A 26,603-nucleotide genomic window follows, 5' to 3' on the forward strand; every position below is an offset into this window, starting at 1 on the left:
TCAAGAACTTGAGCTCTTTGGTTGGAATCTGTTGATACCAGTAAACATAGCTGTGTCTTATTGTCAGGACGCAGTCCATTTTCACTTTCTGTCCTTTCCCTTTGAGCAGATATCTTGGCATCTGGGTGACTTTAGTGTCAAAGGAGCCTGCAAGGGAAGGAGCCAGAGATTGTGGAGTGAGTCCCAGTGGGGGATCTGGTGACATGGGCATGGGGAAAGGCTTGGGGCTGTGGACTAGCACCTTCGGGACAGAGATTTACCTGTACCCAGTAGGCAAAGGACCATAAAACGGATGACTACTGAGTACATGGCAGAGTCAGGGGCAGAATGGAGGCAGGTGATTTTCTCTGAGACTTGTATACACAGCTCCTATACACAGCTTCTCTGTGACATGCCATTTCATAGAACCCAATGGTCCTTGGTGTGTGGCTTTGTACCTGAGACAGGAGAAATTCAGAGAACATGGGTGGGAGCTTTACCCTCGCTTAAAGGGGAGACCATGTGACGTTAATTTGTAGGTACATGGTGTTTAGTTTGCTTTTCTTTGGTCTCCGTCTCTGCTTTTCTTCCATAAAGAAAGAAGGTCTCAGACAATAATGCTTTTCCTGTCTCCCATCCCCTACCCTTTCTACTTTTCCGGAAATTCTCACTCACCCCAGGTAACCAACCAATGGCTTTATGTGGATTTTCCACAGCCTTTATTTACATGCTCATATACTCACATTTCACTTTTGAAAAAAAAGTTTTATATTGAACATATGAAAATATTTTAAGTATATATAATGTAGAAAGGATTTCAATAAAATTAACACCCATGTACTCAAAAGCAGATGAATGGATATAATTTGTGCAGTATCCTGTAGTCAGTCCTCTTCCATAAACCATCCTCCTGTCTTCCTCCTCTATAGAGGTGACCATTATTTTAAACACTCCTTCTACTAATCCCTTGAATTTCTTTCTAGTTTTTTCAATTATAAACATATCTATAATTTGTATCATTTTGTTTTATTTTATAAATGAGATCACACTGTATTTTTCTATAATATACATGGTTTAAGTTCAAAATTATGTTTGTGATTCATGATTTATATACATTGATTATTCTTTTTCCTGTTCATTTCATTTTAAATATTCTCTCTTGTGACACTGCTATGTCTTTTAGAGAAGCTGAGAGAGGAAAGGAGAGCAGGCTTGTATTTATAGTTTGTTATATTAACCTTCTTGTTTACATGTCTGGTTCTCTTCATTTCTTCCTGTGGATTTCGTTTACAAATGGTTTCTGCTCGACTACTAACTCAAGATCTGGTAGTTTTAAACCACCCAGAGGTGACTTGATAGAAAGCCCTCGTATTCTATTTCCAAAAACTCAACCATTGGAAACCCTATGGAGCACAGTTCTACTTTGACATGCATGGGGTCACCATGAGTCAAAATCAACTCTACAACAACTAACAGCAGCCAAAGATCACCTTCTTGTCCAACACACCTTTGCCCCAATTCACCTCCTAGGTGCTGTTATTATCAAATATATTACATTTCTGTAGTTACAGGCCCAACAATACAATTATGTATGTATTGTTTTACATGCAACTGCTTTAAAAATCAGTCAAGATAAGAACAGAGAAGAAACAGGCAATTATACTCTCTGCTGTAACTACCTACATAATCACCTTTTCTGGTGCTCTTTGCTTCTTTATGTGGGCTAGAATCACAGGGCACATGTCACTGATATCACTTGCTTTCAGCTGGAAAAACTCTCTTTAGTATTTCTTATAAGGTGCCTGTGCTCGCAACAAATTCTCTTAGACTTGTGTTTATTGAGAATGTTTTTATTTCACCTTCGTTTTTTTGAGTGATAGTTTTGCTGGGTATAAGATTCTTGGCTGCCAAGTTTTTTTTTTTCGTTTCTTTTCTTTCAGTACTTTGAATGGATCTTAACATTTTATGCCATGTATTGTAGCAGCTCTGGATACTGATTTCTCTGCTCCATCCCTGCTTTGTTTATCTGTTTGTGTGTTTGTTTAGTGATTGACTGGAGCAGCCCATTTCCTCTGCTGTGTGCAGTCTCCAATGCAGTCACCCCTCAGAGAGCATGGCCTTGGCATGGCACACTCTTCCTGACTCCCATCCTTCCAGGAATGACAGAGAGTTTGGCTGGGCTCTCTTTGAAGCTCCTAGAAGAAAACTCTTGCTCCATGAGCAGGCTACTTGGGGAGGGGGGCTGGCAGTCACTTGTTTTCTTGGTCTGCTTCTCTCTTTATGGAATACCCTCCTGATGAACAAGCTGGATGAGGAAGACCCGTCCCAGTATTCCTGGCTTCTTGTGCCTCGGGTAGACCTTCCACCCTACATGTGGGTGCTGGGTGTGTTCCCAGAATAAGGTTCCTGCCTCTCACAGGTCAAGAATGAGCAGGTAAGGCATGTAGAGTTTTCCACATGAGCAAAGCTTTATTGAAGAGCCTTGTAAGCTGAGACCAGGAGGGCCTAAAGCAAAGCTTACCCCGTCTCACAGAACAAAAACTTGCCTGGGTTTTTAAATGTTCTTGGGTGGGAAAAGATTCATGTTTATTCATAGGCGTAGGCGGGGGTATGTTAACTATGGTGCACGTGCAGCAGCTTTCTAGGTTGGCTCCTGCCCCAGAGGCCTGTGCAATCTTCTCACTCCCCAAGTTCGATTCCTGGCTGCTGCTGCTACCCCTCACTGCCCCTGGTGGAAGGTTACACAGTGGTCACAGGTGGATGTTCTGCACATGACCCTGGGACTGGTTTTATAAAAAAAAAAAAAAAAAAAAATTTTTTTTTTTTTTTTTCTGTGAGACAACTTTAAAGAAGTTTGTGCACTGTTTTCTGATAACCCACTCTATTGTTCTGGGGAATGTCTTTGTTTCTATGCCCTGGCCCATTTCTTGTTATTTTGCTTGCAGATTTGGGGGGCCCTCTATTCCCTGTCTTAGGTGGAAGAAGGGAGCATAGACCTCTTGGCTGTGCTTTCCTGGAATAGAGTTTCTTCGACACAGAACTAAGGGAGAGGGGTGGGAAATTATGCTCAGAGTCTGCCCCTCCAGAGAGAAACTGTAGCCCTAGATGGGGTGGGAGTGGGGGTGGGTGCTTGGAAGAGGGAGCTCCATGTTTTCAACTAACAGAAAGTAGAAATTCTGTCACACTTAGCTGGGGAGAAGGGGGTTGTCAATGCTCAAATGCCACAGACTCTCACTGTTTTTACCATGATTTAGTAGATTTTCTTGAATAAATTTTTCTCCATATGCTATATGCCCTTGGGAAAATTTCTGGAGACACTAAATGATTTTTTTTTTTTTTTAATGAGAAATTGTCATTACACTGGGGAGAGAGTCTGTGGAGTTCCTCATGCTGCCATTTTGGAAGTGCTTCTCTCTCAGTAAAGCTTTCTTTACAGAAACAGGCGACCAGTCTGTGGGCTGTATTTGCCAACTCCTGCTCTAGGCTACTTTTGCCCCTCTACAAAGCATGGCCCTTCTAGGGGTGCTGGTGAGTGTTCTCTGGGTTCCTCTCAAATACCTTTTAAATTTTCCTAACACAAACCCTGTGCGGCGAGTCCTGTGCTGTGTTTGGAGTTCTTTCTTTGTGTAGCTTCTTCTTCCTTCTCTTCCTCACAAATTTTACCTGTCTTGGCCTCTTCCAACTTTATCCTCTGTTTTCCCCCCCTTCCCCTGCCCCCCTTCTTTCTTCCTCTCTTCCTCCCTTTTTTCCTGCCTTCCTGTCTGCCTTCCTTCCTTCTTTATTTCCTCACACAAGCTAATATATGTTTAAAAAAATAAACAAGCTTATTGCCTCTTTATACTAAGGGCTTATCGAACAATAGCTATTATTACTATCGTTACTATCATTAAACACATTATGAATATATAAAAATCTCTTTTTACTACCCTTGAAATATTTTTCTAGATTATCGTACTTTTTTAATGTAGAGGATTTTACATTTTTAGGTGGACAACCTTATCAGTCTTTATGGTTTTTGCCTGAATTCAGAACACCATTCTTACCCAGGGATGAATTATAAGACATCACAATCCCCTATAACCAGGCGCAAGGTGGGAAGCCCATCTCCCTGACTCCTGTAACCCTTCTTTTTGACTTTGCCTGGAGATCTCGTGTGACTCAGTGGATTTATCGTCCTCTTCCATACAATTGACTCCATTCTATAGATTTCCAAACAAACTCTCTTGCAGTCTGATTTAACTATTTTGGGCTTTATTTGACTGTTCCAACATCACCTCCAACTCCAGATATGAGCAGTCTAGAGTAGTGCTTTTTTTCCAAGATAGTTTCTCCCCTGAGGGATTTTTATTTAGGGGGTATTTCTACTTTCTTTCTCCTATTAGTGTGCGAGTTTCCCCAGGTCTGTGCTGAAAACACATGGATCTTTCTGGCATACTGAAGACTGTCAGAGTTGATTAAATGCCAGAGAATCAAGTTCATGTGCTTTGGGTTTCCCCAATCCTTCACATGATGGCTCTCGTATTTCTAAACCTCTAATTTAGATTAAGGAAACCCTGGTGGCCTGGTGGTGAAGCGATAAAGCTGCTAACCAAAAGGTCAGCAGTTCTCATCCACCAGGCACTGTCTGGAAACTCTATGGAGCAGTTCTGTTTTGACCTATAGGGTCGCTGTGAGTCAGAAGTGATTTGACACTAATAGTTTTTTTTTTAATTTAGATGAAGGGGTCCTGATAGTGCAGCGGTTAACAGCCTGGATGCTAACCAAAAACGTTGGCAGTTCTAACCCACCAGCTGCTCCTTGGAAACCCTATGGGGAAGCTCTACTCTGTCCTATAGGGTCGCTATGAGTCGGAATCCACTTGATAGCAACAGGTTTGGTTTTTTGGTTTAATTTAGATTAAAACAAACAATTAAAAAAAAAAGAAATAAACAAGTTCCTATTTTTCTGCTGAAGAGGACAGAACACATTTAACTTTAAATCAATGCTACAAGGAAGAATGGGTGATGAAACTGATCCTGGAAAAATACCACAAACTGAGTATTCCGGAAAATACTGTAAACTGAACATCAGGCCAGTGTAACCACTTTTCTACTCTCAGCATAAATGAGAATGATTTCTCCAGGTTTATGCCCAGCTCCTGCCTACACTAAGATCATGGCAGCCATAAACCCACTTCCTGTTGTTGCTGTAAGAAGGAAGGTGGGCCCTAGAGAAGGCTCTTAGATCTGGGGGATGGGAGGTTTATGAGCAGAGGGGTGGAAAAGCTGCATCTCTGTGTCTCTACTGCTGGCACACAGGTACACAGCCGAGTCCCCCAAGCCCGGAGAGCGGATGCCAAGCCCACAGAAGGAAGTGTTGGGCCGGCTGGGTTGGAAGTTATCAGAGGTGCCTGTTTCATTGTTAAAATCTTCGTTGTAGTAGTAGAACAGCAGCTTTGGAGCTTGGCTATGCTTCCGCTGGTACCAGTACATGGTATCGTGATTCAGATTCTGCGAACAACTCAGGTTCACCGATTTTCCCACCCTGGTAACGTGGTATTTTGGGCTCTGGGTGACCATAGCACCCATGGGACCTGGAGAAAGACAAGGAAAAATTAAAGTCAGAAAGGGGCTGATGTTGCTGCCACAAAAGAAAGTCTCAGAACTGAGGACCAGCCCAGTTCCGTTGAGTCGGCTCCGACTCTGACGACCCATGGGTGTCAGAGTAGAACTGGGTGCTATAGGGTTTTCAGTGGCTGATTTTTCAAAAATAGATGGACCGGCCTTTCTTACATGGCCCCTGTGGGTGGACTCAAGCCTTCAAACATTCATTTAACAGCCAAGTGTGTTACCTATTTGCACCACCCGGGGACTTCAGAGCTGAGGACAAGAGCATCTTAGTCAAAGATGTCCTTTGTGCCCAGGACTCACCTGGTGTCAGAAGACAAAGGACCATGCAGGGGAGAAACTTGGAACCCATGGCAGGGCCAGAGTGGGAGTGAGGTGTCTGTCTGTTCCAGGCTCTGATCTCTGGATCGAGGGAGAGAGTTCAGAGTCCCTGGTCCTGGGTAGGTAGATTTGCCTGTGGTGACAGAGCTGCTTTTGACGTCACAGAGTGAGGTTCACCCCCCGTGTGATATTATACCCAGCTTTCTTCTTGGCAAGGAGTCTGGGCGTGGCTGGGTCAGGCACAGAGCAGCAGTTGATCCCCTACAGCATTTACTGCTTCTTTGAGACAGGGCTTCCTTATTTGCCCCTGCTCCATGTCCTTCCAGACCTCTCCGCCCAACCCCCGTTTAATCACTTCCTGTAGGGTGGCTCATGGCTTAAGGAGCCCTGGTGGTACAGTGGTTAAGTGTTCAAATGCCAATCTATCAGCTGTTCTGTGGGAGAAAGGAGTGGTAGTCTGCTTCCATAAGGATTTACAACCTAGGAAACTCTATGGGCCAGTTCTGCCTTGTCACATGAGGTCATCCTGAGTTGCAATAAACTTGATGGTAACAGTTTTTTTTTTTAATAGGGTTGCTCAGAGGCCCTCGACACATGCACAGGTTTGCAAACCTGCTGAGAGTGCTTTTGCATCTTACATCCACATCACAGATGGATGACTGATATGTATAAACTAAGCAGGTGCTGTCGAGCTGATCCCGACTCACGGCAACCCCACATGTGTAGATTATAACTGTCCTCCATAGTGTTCTCAGTGACTGAATGTTTGGAAGCAGATCATGGGGCCTTTTCTCCAAGGTTACACTGGGTGGACTCGAACCTCCAACCTTTCAGTTAGCAGCCGAGTGCTTCAACTGTTTCCACCACCCAGGGACTCCGTCTGAAAACTATTTCCTCCCTAATACAGCATCCCAGCCCAGGGGGTCCTCTATCTATGCCCACTTTTTAGAGGGTGTCTAGAAATTCTCAACCACCCTTGGCTATCAGTGGCACCATGATGCCTCCTTGTGGCCAGTGGAGAAGTCTCTAGAAGCTCCCTTCCTACACTGGTCAAAGGAAACCTGTGCACTAGAATGAGCTACTGTGGGGCTTAGAAAATCTTCCAGTTCCTCACTATGCTACCAGACCTGTGTGGTCAGACCACCTCACTAGTAGACTGGGGAGATTAAGTCTTCTAGCTCCTTCTCTCCTTTCTTTAAGTCTGACTATACAGTACTCAGTGCAGGTGTTCCTGCCTTTCCTGTGACCATGCTGAGTCTCTTCAGATGTTTGGGGAAATGGACAGGAATATTACCCTAAATGCCCCTGATATTCACTTTATATACAGCTTCCTATGACATTTTTTTGTGTCCCCTTCTATAACTATAGCTTTTCTTCTGCTTATTTCTAGAACACCTCCTTATTGGGGATCTGTAATATACCCAACATCTTATAAGCAACCCATGCTCTTCACAGTAAAAAAAGTCAGCCCTCTGGAGAAAGGGAAATTAGCTTCAATCTCTGATAACAGACCTGGCTCTCTAACTAAAAAATCAGACTTTTAAAAGTAGTTGGAAATAAATATATTCTACACAAATGTAACTTAAAAAAATAACCACCAACATCACCATCGTTCTCATCAAGAGTCCTTCAAACCAGCAGTGAATGGATTTTTATTCATTTTAGTTTTTGTTGGGGAAACTTGTTTAATCTTATTAATAGAAGAGATTTGAGGAGGTAGTCACAGTCCGAGTCCCAAATGTTTCAGATTAGAGAAACAGGGTAAGCAAGGAGCCTTCTGGAGTTACACCAGAATAAACACACAGAAATAAGCCCACTGCTGCTGGATCAGTTCCGACTCATGCAGACCCCACGTGACACAGTAGAGCTGCCCCATAGGGTTTTCTTGGCTGTAATTTTTACACAAGCAGATCTCCAGGCCTATCTTCTGCAGAGCTGCCAGAAGTGCAGCCAGGACGCTCCTCAGAAGTGAGGATGGTGAGATTTCATCTTCTGGCTGTGGCAGGCCATCAGGAGGGGCCAGTCCCTGGGGAGGGACATCATGCTCGAGAAAGTAGAGAGCGAGTGAAAAAGTGGAAGACCCTCAACGGGATGGATTGACACAGTGGCTGCAACAACGGCCTCAAACATATTAACAATTTTGAGGATGGTGCAGGACCAGGTCACATTTTATTGGTTGCACATAAGGTCACTATGAGTCGGAGCCAACTCGTGGGCACCTAACAAGGACCACAAAGCTACTAGAATCAGTACTGCACTCTTGTACCTGTCTCTGCCCTGCTATGTGCAAGAGGGTCCCTTTACCTGGAAGGTGAAGACTGAGTCTGTGCGTCCACATATCTGTTTTGCGGAATAACAACAAAATGTTTTCCGATTAAGTCATGCAAATAAGTAGTCCTCCCAACATTCCAAGAACCTTTGTAAGTGTTCCACATCTAGGACTGCAGTTAATATTTAACATCCCTTCAATTTTGCCAGTCTATTAGGGCAAAAGTGTACATTAGTTCTACTTTGTATTTTTCTGATTGCTCAGGAGATTGAAGACATTTTTATATTTATAGGTCTCTAGTGTTCTCTGCAGGCGCCTTGGTGGAGCAGTGGCTAACTACTCAGCTGCTAATTGAAAGGTTGGTGGTTCAACCCCACCAGCCACTCCGAGAAAGAAAAGACCTAGTCATGCGCTCCCGTAAAAATTACAGCCTAGGAAATACTGTCGGGGAGTTCTACTCTGTCGTACACAGTTGCTATCAGTCAGAATAGACCCAAAGGCAACTGGGAGTGTTTTCTGCAAAGTGCGTTTTGGCCATATTTCATTTTGGTTGATTTGCTAATACTTATTTTTAGGAGTTCTTTACAAATTTTGGGTACTAAAGCTTTGTCAGTTATTTGTGTTGCTAATGTCTTTAGTCTTTTTTGGCTTGTGTTAGCACTCTTTTTCTCATGCTTTCTGCTGAGCACAATTTCTTAATATAGGAGAATTTATCATTCTTTCCTTTGGGCATACAGTTTTCAGTCTTTATAAGAAATCTTTCTGTAGTCCGATGTCATAAAGATATTCTCCCATATTATTTACTAGAATTTTTACAATTTACGTTTAAACATTTAACCCATTTAGAATGTGTTTTGTTTATGCTGTGAGGAAGGGTTTAATTTCACTTTTTCTTTTTGTGTGCAGTTATCCACTTGTTCCACAATAACTTATTTTATATTACATTTTCTCCCATATATCGGTAACAACAGCTCTATCATGTATTAAGTTGCTATATATTCATGGGCCTAGTTTTCATCTTACTATTATTTTCCATTGGTCCATTTATTTGTGCATCTTTCATTATCTGAAATTGTACAATAATTTGATAAACAGTAAAGTAAGTCACCTTATGCTGTACTTCTTTAAGATTATCTTGCCTTTCCTTGTCTCTCTTTTTCACATAAACTTTAGATTCTCCCTGTCAAATTTCATAAAAATATTTCTGATGATTTTGGTTAATAATGCATTCAATCAAGACGTAGCTAATATTTCAGGCATTTGGAATATTTTTATGACTGGGTTTACTTATTCATGAACATAGTATATCTTTCTATTTCAGACTTTTAAAAGTCTTCCTCTTAATTTTTTAAAACAACATTCTCCACTAAGATCTGTTTACCCTCTGATAGATTTTTTCCCCCTAGGTGTTTTATATGTCATATTATTATTTGTAAATGTTCTCTCTCCTCTCTTGCCATTAATTTTTTTTTTTAATTTTATTTTTTAGGCAGACCATCAATGTAGGGTGGACATTCTAGATTGTTTTGAGGACTGACGACCCCAACTGTCCTTGTAAATTTTAGACTTTCCCCTTCAGTTGGTAAATATTCACAGAAAGGGACATTCCAATTTTGTATTGGAGAGCGGTGGGGTATAGACGTGAATATCCAAGTAGGGGAAAAGCATTTGGGGCTCAAAATTCAGTGCTTAGGCTTCTGTTAATCTGTTTTCAGTGTGGACTATTCTCTCTCCTCTGCATCTGATGCTTACCTTTAAAGTTACTGATACCAAAAACCAAAAAACCCGTTGCCATACAGTAGATTCCAACTCACGGCAACAGAATAGAACTGCCCAATAGGGTTTCCAAGGAGTGGTTGGTGGATTCCAACTGCCAACCTTTGGTTAGCAGCTGAGCTCTTAACCACTGGGCCACTGTTGTTGTTGGGTGACATCGAGTTGATTCCAACTCATTGAGACCCTGTGTACAACAGAAAGAAACACTGCCCAGTCATATACCATCCTTGTGATGGTTGTTATATTTGAGCCCATTGTTGCAGTCATTGTGTCAATCCATCACGTTGAGGGTCTTCCTCATTTTTGCTGGCCACCTACTTTACCAAGCTGAATGCCCTTCTCTAGGGACTGATCCTTTCTCATAGCATGCCCAAAGTATGTGAGACAAAGTCTTGCCATCTTCGCTTCTAAGGAGCATTGTGGCTGTGCTTCTTCCAAGACAGATTTGTTGGTTCTTTTGGCAGTCCATGGCATATTCAATATTGTTCGCCAGTACCACAATTCAAAGGGGTCAATTCTTCAGTCTCCCTCATTCGTTGCTCAGCTTTCACATGCACACGAGGCCATTGAAAACATCATGTCTTGGGTCAGGTGGACCTTAGTCCTTAAAATGACATCTCTGCTTTTTAACACTCTAAAGAGTTCTTTTGCAGCAGGTTTGCTCCATGCAACGCGTTGTTTGCTTTTTTTGACTACTGCTTCCACGGGTGTTGATTGTGATAATGCCCAGAAATTCTGATTTAGCTGGCATGGGGTGTGCCCTTGGCATTGGCATTCTTGAAATGTCCCCACGTGATTCTAAGGTCCTGCTGGGGTTGAGAAGCCCTGCATCTTGTTTCTCTTCTCTGGAGAGCGACCCAGGCTCTCCTGGGTCAGAGCTGTGCAGGGTGGAGCAGGGCATCTAGGAGGGGAAAAGCTCCCTAAGCAGGCCTTGAATCAGTCACCCTCATTTCAGCACAGCTGCACCATGCATTTCAGAGGGATTATTTGGGCTTCCAATTCCCAAATATTTCTGGGATCCTGAGGAATGGGAATTAGCTACTTTCTGGTCTCCCCCAACTGCCAACTCAGTTGTTAACTGTCTGAGGTCTGCTACACCCATTATCACTCACTTTGTCATGTTCTCTATGCCCCTAAAGCTTCGTTATTGTCTTCTTTCCCGGTCACCTTTTGTTAAGGGCTTATGTCATTTTTAATCCCTTTGCTGTACTTACATGAGATTTTTACATTGTATGCACTCATGTAACCACCTCCCAGATTACACTACAGAATACATATTTTCAGTATATGCAGTAATCCTCCAATCCCTTGTTCCTCCTCACTACTGTTTGGATTTCTATGAATAAATATTAGTTCTACCTGTTCTTAACTTGTATATGAATAAAATCATAAATTATGTACCCTTCATGCCTGGCTTCTTTCACACAACATAATGTCCTGGGATTTATCCATTTTGTTCTGTGTGTCAGTAGTTTTTCTTCTCTCTCTCCTTCTCATCCTCTCCCCTTTTGTCCCTCTCTCCTTCTTCTTCTCATTCTCCTTCTTTTCCTCCTCCCCCTCCTCCTCCTTCTACTCCTTCTTTTTCCTCCTTCTTCTGGGTAGTATTATATGAATACATTAACTTTTTTTTCTTCTTTATTGGAATTTGATCGATTCTGGGTTTTAGCTATTTTGAATAAAGATGTTACGAACATTCCTGTTAAACATATTAGCAGGTTCCTCAGGAAGGTGCCTAGGAGTGAGATTGCTGAGTCAGAGGGAGATCCCTTGTTCCTCAGTTCATCCACACCCAGGCCAGGCTCTTCTCCAGGAAAGCTAGTGAGTGTTCCTCCATAAATCTCTTTTCCCAATACGGAGAATTTGGACATCAGTTTTTCCACAAATTAATACCTCTTTTATCACTGATGTAATGCCAGGGTGACTCCCTAGCATAACAGCTTTGGTTTAAAGTAGAATCGTGTGGTATAAAGATCTTACCCTAGACTCAGTCGCATACCTCTTCATACATATTTCTTTATTTATTTATTTGTCAGTTATGTATGAATCAGACAAATACAGGTGTCAGCAATGAGGTAGAGTTACTGAACCCTAGAAGGTGAGTCCTTATCGAGCACTCTGTGACTTGCCACATATCTGGACACCAATCCTTGAGGAAGAGAAAGTAACTTTAATGCAATGCCCAGAGCAAGGAGCCGGGAGGAAGTTCCTCAGATCCAGCTCCCTGGGGTATGGGGAAGCACTGCTTATCTGTGATTCGTGCATCAAGACGGTGGCTGCGCAGGTGTACTTGGGAGGGAAAATTCCAGAATGCAGCCAGAAAACAGGAGGTGACATGGTTCTTGTCGGACTTCTTGCTTCAGAATAGAGTCCAGATGGTGATTTTCCTTCTGGTTCATTCCTCCTGTTGCAGCGTCCTCTGTTGAGGTCCTTTAGTGGTCACAGCTGGCCCTTCTGTGCATGCAGGGTGAGCCAAATCTGGCTTGGGCTAGTTTAAGTACTAATAGAAATTTACTGGCATTCATGGGACCAAGTTACAGTAGATGCTATGGGATTCCAAAGTGTCAGATCAGATCCTTCTCTTATAGGATCTGTTCGCATGCCAGGATATGTGCAAGTCATTATCAGGGATGAACTATCCAATAAGCAGGGTACACACGGGCTTAATTGTACTTACTTACCAATCTGTAATGCACAATTTTGCCTGTTTTTCAAAAGATGTGGTGAAACACATGTGAAATTGTAAACTACAGATTAGTAAGTAAACACAGTTAGGAGCACTGGTGGCGCAGTGGTTAAAGCACTAGAGTGCTAAATGAAAAGTTTGTTGGGGGGAAATCACCAGCTGCTCTGCAGAAGAAAGATGTAGCAGTCTGCTTTGGCAGACATTTACAGCCTTGAAACCTATGGGGTTGCTATGAATCAGGACCGACTTGACTGCAGTGGGTACCTTGGTTACTGTAAACTAGTGCCTATGGTGCTTACTGGTTAATCCACCCCTGGCAATTATCCACCTGGTACAAAGATCTAACAGCTTCTCTTGCCAGGTGAAGATCTGGGCCTGCTCTTTAGGCTGTAGGCGTATTTTACAGAAAGATCCGCATTGTTCCGTGGTGGTCAAAGGGATGTATTCACCAGACGTCTGTGGACATTTCCTACAGTCCTTCCCCTCCCCTGAGGTCAGTGGGGAGTGGACGGCTCCAGCGGGTGAGGAACAGCCAGTACGTAGTGGAGTTGGGAAGAAGCTGTAGCTGGTGTGGTGACCTGCCAGCATCCTCCGCTGAATTTTGTTATAGCTACACCATTATCCGGCCATTAATATGAACTGACAGTTGCCTCGTTAACCTCTCTAGCTGCACTCAAGGGGAGTGTGCTCCTGAGTCTCTTATTCTAAGCTCTTTGCCTTTCTCCCTGTACATTTGCTCATCGAGGGATCGTATGCAATTTCATTCTCCAGATGTGATAAATGTGCCGAGTCTCTCCCTCCATCCAGTTCCCTTCTTGAGCATCCAGCTGATTCCTGCGTACTTCCTGTGGGATTTCTGCCCCAACAGCACCTGGTCTGAAAGTAAATCGTGGTCTTCCCCACCCTGGCTCTCCCAAGCCACCCAGCTCTAGTAGTCATCTCCACTGCCTCCCTGTCTAGTGACTCCCATGTCTAACCAGTTACCCATCCTTTTGTTTGACTACCTAAACATATTTTAAATCCCTCACTTCCCTGTATTTCTACCCACACCATCATCGTCCTAGACCATCTTAAGAGTACAAGATCCCTGTGTCAGTTGGCATGAACTGGGGCTGTGTCCAGACTTGCCTTTCTCAACCCTGCTGACTGTTGGAGACTCGGCTCACATCCATTCCCTTGGGCAAATATGGCCACAGTATTGACTGCAATTCCATCCAAATTTGTCCTTCTCGGACCAGGACCATCAAAGTAAAATCGTAGAGCATTTTCATGATCTAAATGTGTAGTTCTTTTTTAGATGTAGCACTTTCTTTCTGTATTTATTCACTCTTGTCAATGCCTATGCGGTGTGGTTTCATGGTTTGCTATTGTGAACAGAGCTACCTAAGAGCACCGTGACATCTGTGTCCTTCCGTGTGTGTATGTGAGAGTCTCCCTGGGTGTAAACCTGTAGACTGAGTCCTCCCTCATTAACATAACAGCCTCTAATCCTGCTTCATTAACATCATAGATGGAGGATTTACAACACATAGAAAATCACATCAGATGTCAAAATGTTGGATGATTACACAATATTTAGAATCATGGCCTAACCAAGTGGAACACAATTCAATCCATAACAATTATAAAAGTATGAAAAGACAACATCGAATGTTGGCAAAGGTGAGGATAGACAGGATGAATTGCTCATCGCTGGTGGGAGCATAATGACAGAAACAATCTGGAGGCAGTTAGGCATTATCTCATATAGTTGAACATTCCTAAACCCCTTGACTCACCAGGGACACCTCATAACACCAAGAAAGTAGTGCCAGGAGCAGAGCTTGTCCTTTGGACCTGGGGTGACTGTGCTGAGGAGCTCATCGATCAAGGGAAGATTGATGACAAGGACCTGCCCCCAGGGCCGACAGAGAGAGAAAGCCTTCCCCCAGAGCTGCACCCTCAATTTGGACTTGTAGTCTACTAGACTGTGAGAGAATAAACTTCTGTTTGTTGAAACCATCCTCTTGTGGTCTTTCTGTTAGAGTAAAAAAACAACCACTAGATAACTAAGACAATAATCGTATGCATCTAAGCTTGCATATCATTATGTCTTGCTTCAAATTTTCCTGATCTCCAATAAAATTAAATATCTCTTCCTCTGTTTATTGGTCAAATATATTTCTTCTTCTATTAAACGCATGTGCATGTTTGTTTGTTTTTTCCCCTTCCTTCTGGGTCATACAAGATCAGTGGTCAGTGTAATATTTGGTTTTCCCTAGGGAAAGGTTTCTGTGCAAGGGATTGCACTCACTGCTTCACTTCTCTGCATCTGGCTTCTGACAGAGCTCTCTATGTCCTTAGACAAGCCGTGTTGTTAGAAGTCTCCCTTATATGCTCCTCTGCCTTCTCTCTCCTTAGTCACCTCTCTCAAGAGTTAGCTCAGCCAACACCTTCCCTGTACCTCTTCTTACCTGTTCATTCATCAAGCAAAGCACTATGTAGTTCATCATGGAAATGTTCTCATGAGTGAAGCTCTTGTTTGGCTGACTTATCCCTCTTTATCTCGAGGGCCCAACATGGTGAGAAGATGGTGTTGAATAGTCTAGGAAAGCTGAAGTCCACGTTCACCACAAAAATCTCAGGAATTTTATTATTACATTTTTTTTTCTACCTATAGTGAATTTTTCCAATCATGTTTTCCATGATTAACATGTGGCAGAGTCAGGACAACCATCCAGGTTTTATAACTTTCAGTCCAGGGATGTCTCCATGTCGGTGGTCACTTATAGACCCAGCGCCATGACCGTTTTCTGGGTTTCACACAAGGTGCCCCCATACTTCACACTCAGACACTCTATATATACATACGAACATACACATTCCCTCTCTACACATACGCACACACACACTCTCAATCTCCCTCTATACACACACACACTCACAGGTGTCTCAGTTCAAGGAGCTGTGGTTTCCTACCCTGCACACCCCTCCCACAGGGCCCACGGACCCCTGGGGAACAGAAGGGGGCGTCCAGGCAGAGGTTCTTGCTCAGGTCCCTGATCTCTGCCTGGCACTGTGTCACTGGCACCACAGAAGTAGAGGCTGCTGTCCTGAGCCTGTGCGTTGGTCACCGTTAGATTTGAAAACGTGTGGTCTGGGTGGCTGATGGGGAACTTGGCCCCAGTGAAGCCTTGCTCGTGGGTGACGCCGGAGCCCTGGACAGAAGTTGCTATCAGGGTGAAGCCCTGCTCTGGAAGCTGGAGATACCAGAACATCGTTGTTGCCTGGATGCCCGTGACGCGGCACTTGATCTCCACTGAGGTCCCATTCTTGCAGATGGCCCAGCTCGGGTGTTGAGAGACAAGGGCACCCAGCATGGAGCCTGGAGACACAGAGGCCAAGGGTGAGGGGCTCTAGGCCAGAAGCCCTAACTGACCCAAGGAGATACCTCAGCCTCACTCCCCACTCTTCCCCCAGCTCCAGAGAGCCCTATTTGTTCTGTGAAATCTCCCTGTCCTGCTCTCAGGATCACAACCCCAGCCCCCTGACTGGTCATCTCTCACCTTGCCCTTTAGCTGTTGGAGGGCACGGCCGCACCTTCTCACAGTCACACGCACACACACAGACAGACAGACACAGTCATATACACACACTTACACGTTCACACACATATACACATACACACACATTCACATACACACGGGTACACATGCTCATGCAGACACTCACATATCCACTCATACACACATACTTGTACACACCTCATACACACACTCACATACACTCTCACACATGCACACACATACACATACTCACTCTCACGCTCATACACACACTCCTTCACACACATACACACACTTACACACACTCAAACACACCCACACAAACACACACCCACCCACATGAGGCACATACCGGGCCCCAGGAGCAGAAGCAGCACCAGCATCCTCCACTGCTGGCCTCTCACCACACTTTCTCTCAAGAGACTGGGTCCTGCTCTGCGTTCTTCTCTGCACCCCTAGGGGGCTCTCCTGAGGAACGCTCTGATCTGCCCCCTTGGGATGAGCTCACCAATGGTGCAACCTGCATCCATTTCTCAAAGGTCAGAGAACTAGGCATTCCCAAAAGGGGGCTCAGGCTTTCTAACCCAGCCTCTAATTTTATAAGAGATAAGCTGAGACTTGGAGCTTTGAAATGGCTTATGCACCTTCACACTGGGTTGTAATGAGTGGGAATCGGCTCGATGGCAGCTCACAACAACAACTACGCAACTTTCTTAGCCGTATAAAAGGAAAGGGGGTATCTGTGTAGTGGATGGTGTTATGGTCAGTTTTTTTCTTCTGTGCAATGTTTTCAGTTATCAGACTAAGACAAATCATGGTTAATCATGACAGCTACTGGTGAGCATAGGAAATCCTAGGCTGTAGGTGCAGTGTTTCTTCATGGCTGTGAAGAGGACAAAGGAGCCTGGTTTCGCAGTGGTTAAGCACTCGACTGCTAACTGAAAGGCAGTTTGAACCCACCAGCCTCTCCACAGGAGAAAGATGTGGCAGTCTGTTTCCATAAAGATTACAGCCTAGAAAATCCTATGAGGCTGTTCTCCTCTGTCCTATAGAGTAGCTAGGAGTCAGAATTGACTCCACAGTAGTGGGTTTGGTATTTTGGGTGATGAGGACACCCCTTTGTTCACTCCATGTGGCATTTACTTCAGGACTATGGCATGACAGTTCACCTCATAGAATGATGGGCCTGATCCTGGAAGTGTTTATTGATCATTGCTCACAGGTCTCTGTGTAAAGCAACATGGAGACTGGAGGATAATTAATTCGAGTTACTTTACTGTAGTGGACGTCATAGTTGAGTATTGGCCCGTGGAAACGGGTCCTAGGAAATTTAGGGAATTTCTCTCTGCTTTGCGTGTGCTGGACTACTTGACCTGCAGGATTACTCCTGGAAATGAAGAGCAATTGCAAAGAGCCTGAGGGTTTTCTCCAAAGCATTTTGCTTTCATTTTTATATGCCCTCCTTTTAGTTCATTTTTATATAGCTGCAGCAGCTTTGTGTGCCTGGCTGGGCTGTAGGAGGAGGGCAGGGTGTGGACACAGAATGCCCAGGCCTGTGGTTGGGACACGTTTATGCACGGGGAGGAGGCGGCTGTGCTTCTCTGTGGCTTGCTGCTGGCACAGAGGTACAGAGCTGTGTGGGTCATTTGGTCCCGTGTCACCGCCAGAGGGAAGCACTCCTTCTTCTGCGGAGAGGCACTGTGGACTGCAGCTGCACCTCCTTTCTGGATGTCATTTATCACAGGTGAGTAGTAGACCAGCTTCAGCCCCTGCCCTGGGTCCTGCTGGTACCAGTCCATGGAGTAGTCATCAAAACTCTGTTCACAGCTCAGGGACATGTTCTGTCCTTTCTCTCAGACCAGGTATTTTGGGTCTGAGAGATTCCAGAATCTGCGATGCCTGTGAGGGAAGAGAAAGAAGCTGTAGCCCAGAGAGGAGGTGCTGATGCTGCTGTCCCTGGGGGGCTGAGAGCAGATCATGGCAGGTGGGGCAGGAATCCCTCCCTGAGCCCACACTCACCTGCTCCCAGGAGACAAAGGGCCATGAAGCAGAGGGCCTGTCTGGCCATTGCGGGGAGGGCTCTCCTTGTGTCCCCGGCACTTGAGGAGAGAGGGGAAGGGGAACACTCTGGGGACTCCCTGGCCGAATATACGAAATCCTTAGAAGGCTAGATGAACAGCGGCAGGGATCCTGAGGCCACTCAATGCAGGCTCCCTAATTCTGCAGATGAGAAGCCTAAGGCCAGGAGACAGGAGTCAGTGCACCTCCTCATGGGTCTCAGGGCCTGTGCATTTTCCTCTGCCCTGGGGGCGGTGCCTCCGCACTTCCCAGGAAGCTTCCTCGGACTGGCGGGTCTGTTTTACCTTCTGCTTAAGGTAAAAAAAAAAAAAAAAAAATTATTTATTTATTTTTTATGGTGATGCTTTGATTGCCCATAGGAGCTCACAGAGACCCTGGTCCTGCAGGATGCCTCTAGATCCCGTCATCTTTTTCAGGGTAAGAGGGACCCCTGGATTCGGTCCCAGGTACCCGCAGCAGCTGTGGAAATCAACGCACCACTCATGTCTGCTGCCGAGCCGAGCATGGTGGCTGCACTTGGGTCCACGAGGGCCCTCACACCAGGGTCTTACCTCCAATTGGCCACTTCCTCTCTGGCCAGTTTTAGGTGTTTATTTATGTCAATTTCATCCTCTTGGTTGTTTCCTGGCCTTTCTTCAATGTCCTTTGGTAATATCTATATACATATAGGTGTATGCATACACACATACACATGTATAAATATATGTATAAAACATATCTAAACAGATATATGTATATGCACACATATGTACATATATATTGTAGCCCTAGTGGTGCAGTGCTTAAGGCCTCAGCAGCTAACCAAAAGATCCATAGTCGAATCCACCAGCCACTCCTTGGAAACCCTATGGGGCAGTTCTACTCTGTCCTACAGGGTTGCTATGAGTCAGAATTGACTTGACGGCAAAGGGTTTCTTATACATATATAATATATAAATACATATATGCATACACTATATATATATATATATATATGTATATGTGTGTGTGTGTGTATATATATATATACATATATAAGATTTGTCCTGGAGCCTCTACTTCTAAGCTTGTCTTCTTCAGACTGCCCGATGCTGTGTGGTTTTTTTAGGTGTTTCAGAAGCCAGTGCCCCAGAGCACACCCATGGTGATGATTGAAGACATCGTTCATGGTCTTTCTCTCCACTGGGAGCAGCTGGAACCAAAACAGTCAATCTTTGTATTGCTTCTGTGGCGGGAAGACCAAGCTGGAAGGTGTTTTTAAAGTCAGGAGTGGGAGAAAGCCAAGGGTTTGTGCATGGGCTGAGGGATTGGCCACACTGTGTGGTGTCCCCGCAGCCTCTGGCATGCGGGCACACCGCTGAGTCCCCATGCTCCTCAGGCTGTATGCTCAGTGTGGAGAAGGGCCTTTTGGGCCTCTTGGGCAAGATCCACTCCCTGGGCATCCCTGACACAACCTCAGCTTTTTGATATTGAAAGGAAACCAGGAACTTCATGCCCTGTCCCTGACTCTGATGGCACCAGTACACAAATATGTGACCAGAAGGGAGGAGTCACACTTCAGGGTCACCTTCTGGCCCACCTCTGTGAGCCTGTGATGGGGAGTTTAGAGGACTCCAGGTTCTGTGTGGCCTGCAGGAGAAGAGGACCGAGGTCAGGGAGCATGCAGGGCAAACTGGAGAAGCATTCTTTCTTCAGACTCTCCCGTGTCCCTGAGCTAATCTGCCCCCAGGAAGCAGAGGGCCATCCAGCTGAGGAGCCTGGTGTCCACGTGGATGAGCAGGATGGAGTCTCTCAGCACTGGTTCCCAATGCTCAAGGCAGAGAGGAAGGGAGATGCTGTGACCCTGGCCTGCAAAGTGCATTCTACAGTTACTTCCCTGCCCTGGACACACCCCAACCTCAGGGCTCCCTCCGCAGAGGAGAGACCTCTGTCCAAATTCTTGACCTTATCTTTGTTTTCTTACATGGACAATGCAAACAAGCCTCCAGCCCCATTTCAGGGGCCTCTGGAAAGTGGAAGTTTAGGGAAAACCTAAGAGCAAATGGAAAAAAGAAAGAAGAGAGAGAAGAAAAAGAGCAAAGACAAAATGGTAGAAGCTTAGGTGGAGCTGCTGTTTTATTAGTCCCTTAAGTCTGGCTATGAGCCCTGGTGGTGCAGTGGTTAAGTGCTCGGCTGTTAGTTGAAAGGTGGGCAGTTCTAACCCACCAGCCGCTGTGTGGGAGAAAGATGTGGCAGTCTGCTTCCGTAAAGTTTATAGCCTTGGAAACCCTATGGGACAGTTCTATCCTGTCCTATAGGGTCGCTGAGTCTGAACGGACTCAATGGCAATGGGTTTTAAAGTCCCTGTAATCGTAGTCCTCAAATTTACCACTAACAAGAAATCATTAGGGGCTTAGTAAAATTAATACGTATTCCCATAGCCTACCTCCAGATATTCTGACTCTCAACTTCTGACCACACCCTGGAAAGGCCTTGTACCTGTACCTCAGGTGACCCTGGACAAGTTGTCTGCACATGACATTTTAATAGGTTTTGAGGAGAGATTTTTAAAAGTTTAAACTGACAACAACAACAAGAATAATGAATAGCTAAGTCATTAAACTAAAAGGTTAAAATATAAAGAGAACAAGAGGAATTTTCCTGGGAAAGGAAAGATTCAATGGAAAAATTTAGGTTCTGAATACCGCATTCAAGAAAACAAAAGAAAATAAAAAAGTTAATTGGAAAGCCTATGAATGACACAGCTGAGAGACATCTGCAGACTTATTGTATGGTCAGTATTGCCACATTCTTCAAAGAGATCAAGCAGGCAAAGAAGTAAACATGTTTTTTGGTCTGGTCATAGGCAGTTTGGACTGGTAGGACAGCAGCTTCATCAGAGTGGAAGTAGGTCCAAGAGAAGGTTGATGACAGCATGACTCCCCTGTGACAAGAGCAAAGGTGTTGGGCACCAGGAGTAACAGTGGATTTGGAGGGGACCAAGAATGGGGCACTAAGGAACACTCCTTATAGAGAGCTGGAAAAGTAATCTGAAATATTGTTAGTTGTTGTCGAGTTGGCTCTGGATCATGGCAACCTTAGATATAACAGAATGAAACATTGCCCGGTCCTGTGCCATCTTCACAATCTTTGTTATGTTTGAGTCCATCGTTTCGGCAGTTTTGTCAGCCCATCTCATTAAGGGTCGCCACCTTTTTTGTTGACCCTCTACTTTGCTGTCTTTTTCTATTGATTGCTCTTTCCTGATGATAGGTCCACAGTGTGAGAGTAGAAGACTCTCCATCCTCACTTCTAAGGAACATTCTTGTTGTGTTTCTTCTGAGACTGATTTGTTCCCGCTTAAACAAAAATAAGAAAAAAATTTTTATTTATTTTTATAAATAAAAATAAGAGGCCATAAAATTACAGCAGCAAAGTGAGAGCTGCTGTTTCAAGGGGTCAGAATGAAATTAAGTCTGAAAAAAGAAGTAGGTTTGGAACTCTGAGGGTAAGACAAATTAGTTCAGCTTATATTGAAAAAGGGAAGATGTGTCTAGTCAGAATCTATAACTTCTCCAAAGCTGAGTGGAGGGGTGGCTAGAAATGGCCAGTTTTGTGGCCAGAATGGATTACATAATTTTAACAGAGCTGTGTTGAATTCTTGGTCTGCTCTGTGTAAATGTAATGACCCAGCTAGGTGAGTTAATAACCCAGCGGCTCGCTACACCTGTATCGATGTTGAGTGTGTTGTCCCTACTACATTTCAATCACACACCTGACAACTGTTTACTTGTCTGCACCTCAGGTACCTTCCCACTGATAACACACTAGTCTGCTCTTCTCAGCTTTCTAGAAACCAATAAGCGACTTCGCAGATTCTGATGTTGTCACGCTTAAAATTAGCGTGCTATTAGTGCTGCCCAGGCTTAACCCCTTAAAAAGAGATTAACTGGAGTCTTCACTGGTTTGGACATGCTTCTGAAAACTCACGTTTGATATCCTCGCCATTTCTTTCTCTTCTCCCAGGGTCTCTCTATCCAGCAAATACATTAACGATTCCCCTGCTCACTTGTAATGGACACCTCTTGGGTGCCCGGGCCCCTAACTTGGAAATTCGACTCCCTGAAGTCCTCCCTTATTGCTCCGTCAAGTAAAAGCGGCAGGCCCCAGGTGTGCTGTTCAAAACGACACAACCCCTGTAACTAGAGTTGGGTTTTCCAAGAGCACTTTCTTGAGAAAAGCAGAGCCAATCTGTCCTGTCTTCTGGATTTTATAATGTAGGTTGAGAGAAAGTCAAATTGGCCATTCTCAATGTAGTTGGAAGACTACAATCAGAATCTATAATCTACATATTATGAGATCTAAGAAATGGAGAAGACAATTTATGAAAAGGAAGAATCATGACACAAACAAGGTGGAAAGAGAAATCAGTTGTAAAGTCGGCCATGTCATAGTTGTAAGACTTCATTCCAGATTGTTTCTGAGCAATTTCTGTGTCTTGTTTTGATGTTTTATGGAGTCCCTGGGTGATACAAATGGTTACGCGCATGACTACTAACCAAAAGATTGGTGATAGGAACCCACCCACATGTGCCTTGAAAGAAAGGCCTGGAAATCGGCTTTTGAAAGACCATAGCCTTGAAAGCCCTATGGAGCACAGTTCTACTCTGCACACATGGGGTCTCTATGAGACAAGAGTACTTCACAGAACACGGGAGGGAGCTTTACCCTCGCTCAAAGGGGAGACCATGTGACATTGTTAATTTCTAGGTAAATCATGCTTAACATGCCTTTCTGTGCTTCTCCGTCTCTGCTTTTCTTCCATTAAAAAAAAAAAAAAGGTCTCAGACAATACTTTAATGCTTTTCTTGTCTCCCATCCCCTACCCTTTCTACCTTTTCAGAAATTCCCACCCATTCCAGGTAACCAACCAATAGTGTTATGTGGATTTTTCCTGGCCTTTACATGCTCATATATTCATATTTCACTTTTGAAAAAAAGTTTTATATTGAACATGTAAAAATATTTTAACTATAAATAATGTAGAAAGGATTTTAATAAAATTAATACCCATGTACTCAAAAGCAGATGAATAGGTACAATTCGTGCAGTATCCTGTAGTCAGTTCTCTTCCCTAAACCATCCTCCTCTCTCCCTCCCCAATAGAGTCGACCATTATTTTAAACACTTCTACTAATCCCTTGAATTTCTTCCTAGTTTTTGCAGATTTGTAAACATATCTAAAATTTGTATCATTTTGTTTTGTTTTATAATTGGAATCACACTGTATTTTTCTACAATATACATGGTTTAACTTCAAAATTATGCTTGTGATTCATGATTTATATATATTGTTTATTCTTTTTCGTGCTCATTTCATTTCAAACATTCTGTCTTGTGACCCTGCTATGTCTTTTAAAGAAGCTGAGAGAGAAAAGGAGAGCTAGTTTATATTTATAGTTTGTCATGTTAACCTTCTTATTTACATTTCTGGTTCTCTTCATTTCTTCCTGTGGATTTGATCTGCAAATGGCTTGTGCCCTACTGCTAACCAGAAGTTTCACAGTTTTAAACCACCCAGAGGTGCCTTGAAAGAAAGCCCTGATAATCTACTTGGAAAAAATCAGCCACTGAAAAACCTATGGAGCAAAGTTCTACTTTGACGTGCACGGGGTCACCATGAGTCGAAATTAACTCCACAGTAATTAACAGCAGCAAACATCATTTTCTTCTCCAACAGAACTTTGCTCCCACTCACCTCCTAGGTGCTATTATTATAAAATATATTACATTTCTGTAGCCACAGGCCCAATGATACAATTATATACATATTGTTGTACATGCAATTGTTTTGAAATGGGTTAAGATAAGAACAAAGAAGAAACAGGCAGTTACACTCTCTACTGTAACTCCCTACGTCATCGTCTTTCCTGGTGCTCTTTGTTTCATTAGGTGGGCTAGAATCACAGGGCAAATGTCACTGATATCACTTGCTTTCAGCTTGAAAAATTCTCTTTAGTATTTCTTATAAGGTTGTGTGGTAGCAACAAATTCTCTCAGCTTGTGTTTGTTGAAAATGCCTTTATTTCACCTTCATTTCTTTGAGTGATAGTTTTGCTGGGTATAAGATTCTTGGTTGACAAGTTTGTTTTTTCTTTTCTTTCAGTGCTTTGAATGGATCTAAACATTTTATGTCATGTATTTCAGCAGCTCTGGATACCGAGTTCCCTGCTCCAGCCGGCTCCTTGTTTATTTGTTTACTTGTTTGTTTAGTGGCTTGACTGGAACAGACAACTTCCTCTGCTGTGTGCAGTCTCCGATGCTGTCACTCCTCAGAGGGCATGGCCTTGGCGTGGTGAAGTCTCCCTGACTCCCGTCCTTACAGGGGTGACAAAGATTTCAGCTGGGCTCTCTTTGAATCTCCTAGAAGAATACCCCTGCTCCATGAGTGGGGTACCCTGGGGGAGGTGTGGCAGTCAGCATTTTTTTTGGTCTGCCTCTCCCTGTGTGGAATATCCTCCCCATGAAAAAGCTGGGTGAGGAAGACTGGTCCCAGTATTCTTGGCCTGTTGAGCCTGGGGCAGAACTTCCAACCTACAAGTGGGTGCTGGTTGAAAGTAGGGAGTGCAGGGCTCTTGGCTGCGCTTGCCCGGAATAGAGTTTCTGTGACACAGAACTGGGGGTGGGAGGAGGGAGAAAAAGAATGCTCATGGTCTCTGCCTTCCTTCCTTCTTTATTTCCTCACACAAGCTAAAATACGTTAAAAAAAGAAACAAGCTTAGTGCCTCTTTATACCAAGTGCTTATCGAACAACAGCTATTATTACTATCGTTACCATCATTAAACACATTATAAATATGTAAATACCTCTTTTTACTACCCCTGAAATATTTTTCTAGATTATCATACTTTTTTAATGTAGAGGATTTTACATTTTTAGGTGGACAACCTTATCAGTCTTTATGGTTTTTGCCTGAATTCAGAACACCATTCTTACCCAGGGATGAATTATAAGACATCACACTCCCCTGTGACCAGGCACAAGGAGTTCCATTTAGCTAGACATGGGAAGCCCATCTCCCTCACTCCTGGAACCTTCCTTTTTGACTTTGCCTGGAGCTCTCTTGTGACTCAGTGGATTTATCGTCCTCTTCCATACAAATGACTCCATTCTATAGATTTCCAAACAAACTCTCTTGCAGTCTGATTTAACTATTTTGGGCTTTCATTTGACCGTTCCAACATCACCTCCAACTCCAGATATGAGCAGTCTAGAGTAGTGCCTTTTTTTCTAAGATGGTTTCTCCCCTGGGGTATTTTTATTTAGGGGGTATTTCTGCTTTCATTCTCCTATTAGTGTGCAAGTTGCCCCAGGTCTGTGCTGAAAGCCCATGGATCCTTCTGGCATACTGAAGACTGTCAGAGTTGATCAAGTGCCAGAGAATCAAGTTCATGTGCATTGGGATTCCCCAATCCTTCACATGACGCCTCTTGTATTTCTAAGCCTCTAATTTAGATTTAGGGGTCCTGGTGATGCATTCGTTCAGAGCTTGGCTGCTAACCAAAAAGGTCGGCAGTTCTAATCCACCAGGTGCTTCTTGGAAACCCTATGAGGCGCTCTACCCTGTCTTGTAGGTTTGCTATGGGTTGGAATCCACTTCACAGCAACAGGTTTGGTTTCTGGTTTTAATTTACATTAAAACAAACAAATAAAAAAAAGAAAGGAGTTCTTATTTTTCTGTTGAAGTAGACAGAATGCATTTAACTTTAAATCAATGGTGCAAGGAAGAGTGTGTAATAAAGTTCATCCTGGAAACATACCACAAACTGAGTATTGAGGAAAATATCACAAACTGAATACGGAGGAAAATACCACAAACTGAATGTTGGGGAAAATACTGCAAACTGAATATCAGGTGAGTGTAGCCACTTCTCCACTCTCTGCATACCTGACAATGGTTTTTGCAGGTTTATGCCTATCTCCTGCCTACAGATGAGATCATAGCAGCCATAAACCCACTTCCTGTTGTTGCCGTAAGAAGGAGGGTGGGCCCTAGAGAAGGCCCTTTTATCTGGGGTACAGGAGGTTTATGAGCAGAGGGGAGACAAGGGCTCATCTCTGTGTCTCTACTGCTGGCACAAAGGTACACGGCGGAGTCCCCCACACCTGGTGAGCGGATGCCAAGCCCACAGAAGGAAGTGTTGGGCCGACTGGGTTGGAAGTTATCAGAGGTGCCTGTTTCATTGTTAAGTTCTGTATGGAAGTAGTAGAACAGCAGCTTTGGAGCTTGGCTATGCTTCTGCTGGTACCACTACATGGCATCATGATTCAGAGTCTGAGAACAACTCAGGCTTACTGATTTTCCCACCCTGGTGACCTGGTATTT

General features: G+C 43.9%; 2 gene segments (V, D, J or C); both read right to left on the bottom strand.

The window, feature by feature from the left end:
• Positions 1 to 5,154: 5,154 nt before the first annotated feature.
• Positions 5,155 to 6,393, bottom strand: LOC126081536 (T cell receptor beta variable 3-1-like). The segment is given in 2 exon segments: positions 5,155 to 5,551; positions 5,889 to 6,393. Coding segments are annotated over 2 exon segments (402 nt in total).
• Positions 6,394 to 15,588: 9,195 nt separating this feature from the next.
• On the bottom strand, positions 15,589 to 16,620 carry LOC126082152 (T cell receptor beta variable 20-1-like). The segment is given in 2 exon segments: positions 15,589 to 15,998; positions 16,532 to 16,620. Coding segments are annotated over 2 exon segments (441 nt in total).
• Positions 16,621 to 26,603: the final 9,983 nt, after the last annotated feature.

Source organism: Elephas maximus, chromosome 8 (assembly GCF_024166365.1).
Source record: "Elephas maximus indicus isolate mEleMax1 chromosome 8, mEleMax1 primary haplotype, whole genome shotgun sequence".
Taxonomy (NCBI): domain Eukaryota; kingdom Metazoa; phylum Chordata; class Mammalia; order Proboscidea; family Elephantidae; genus Elephas; species Elephas maximus.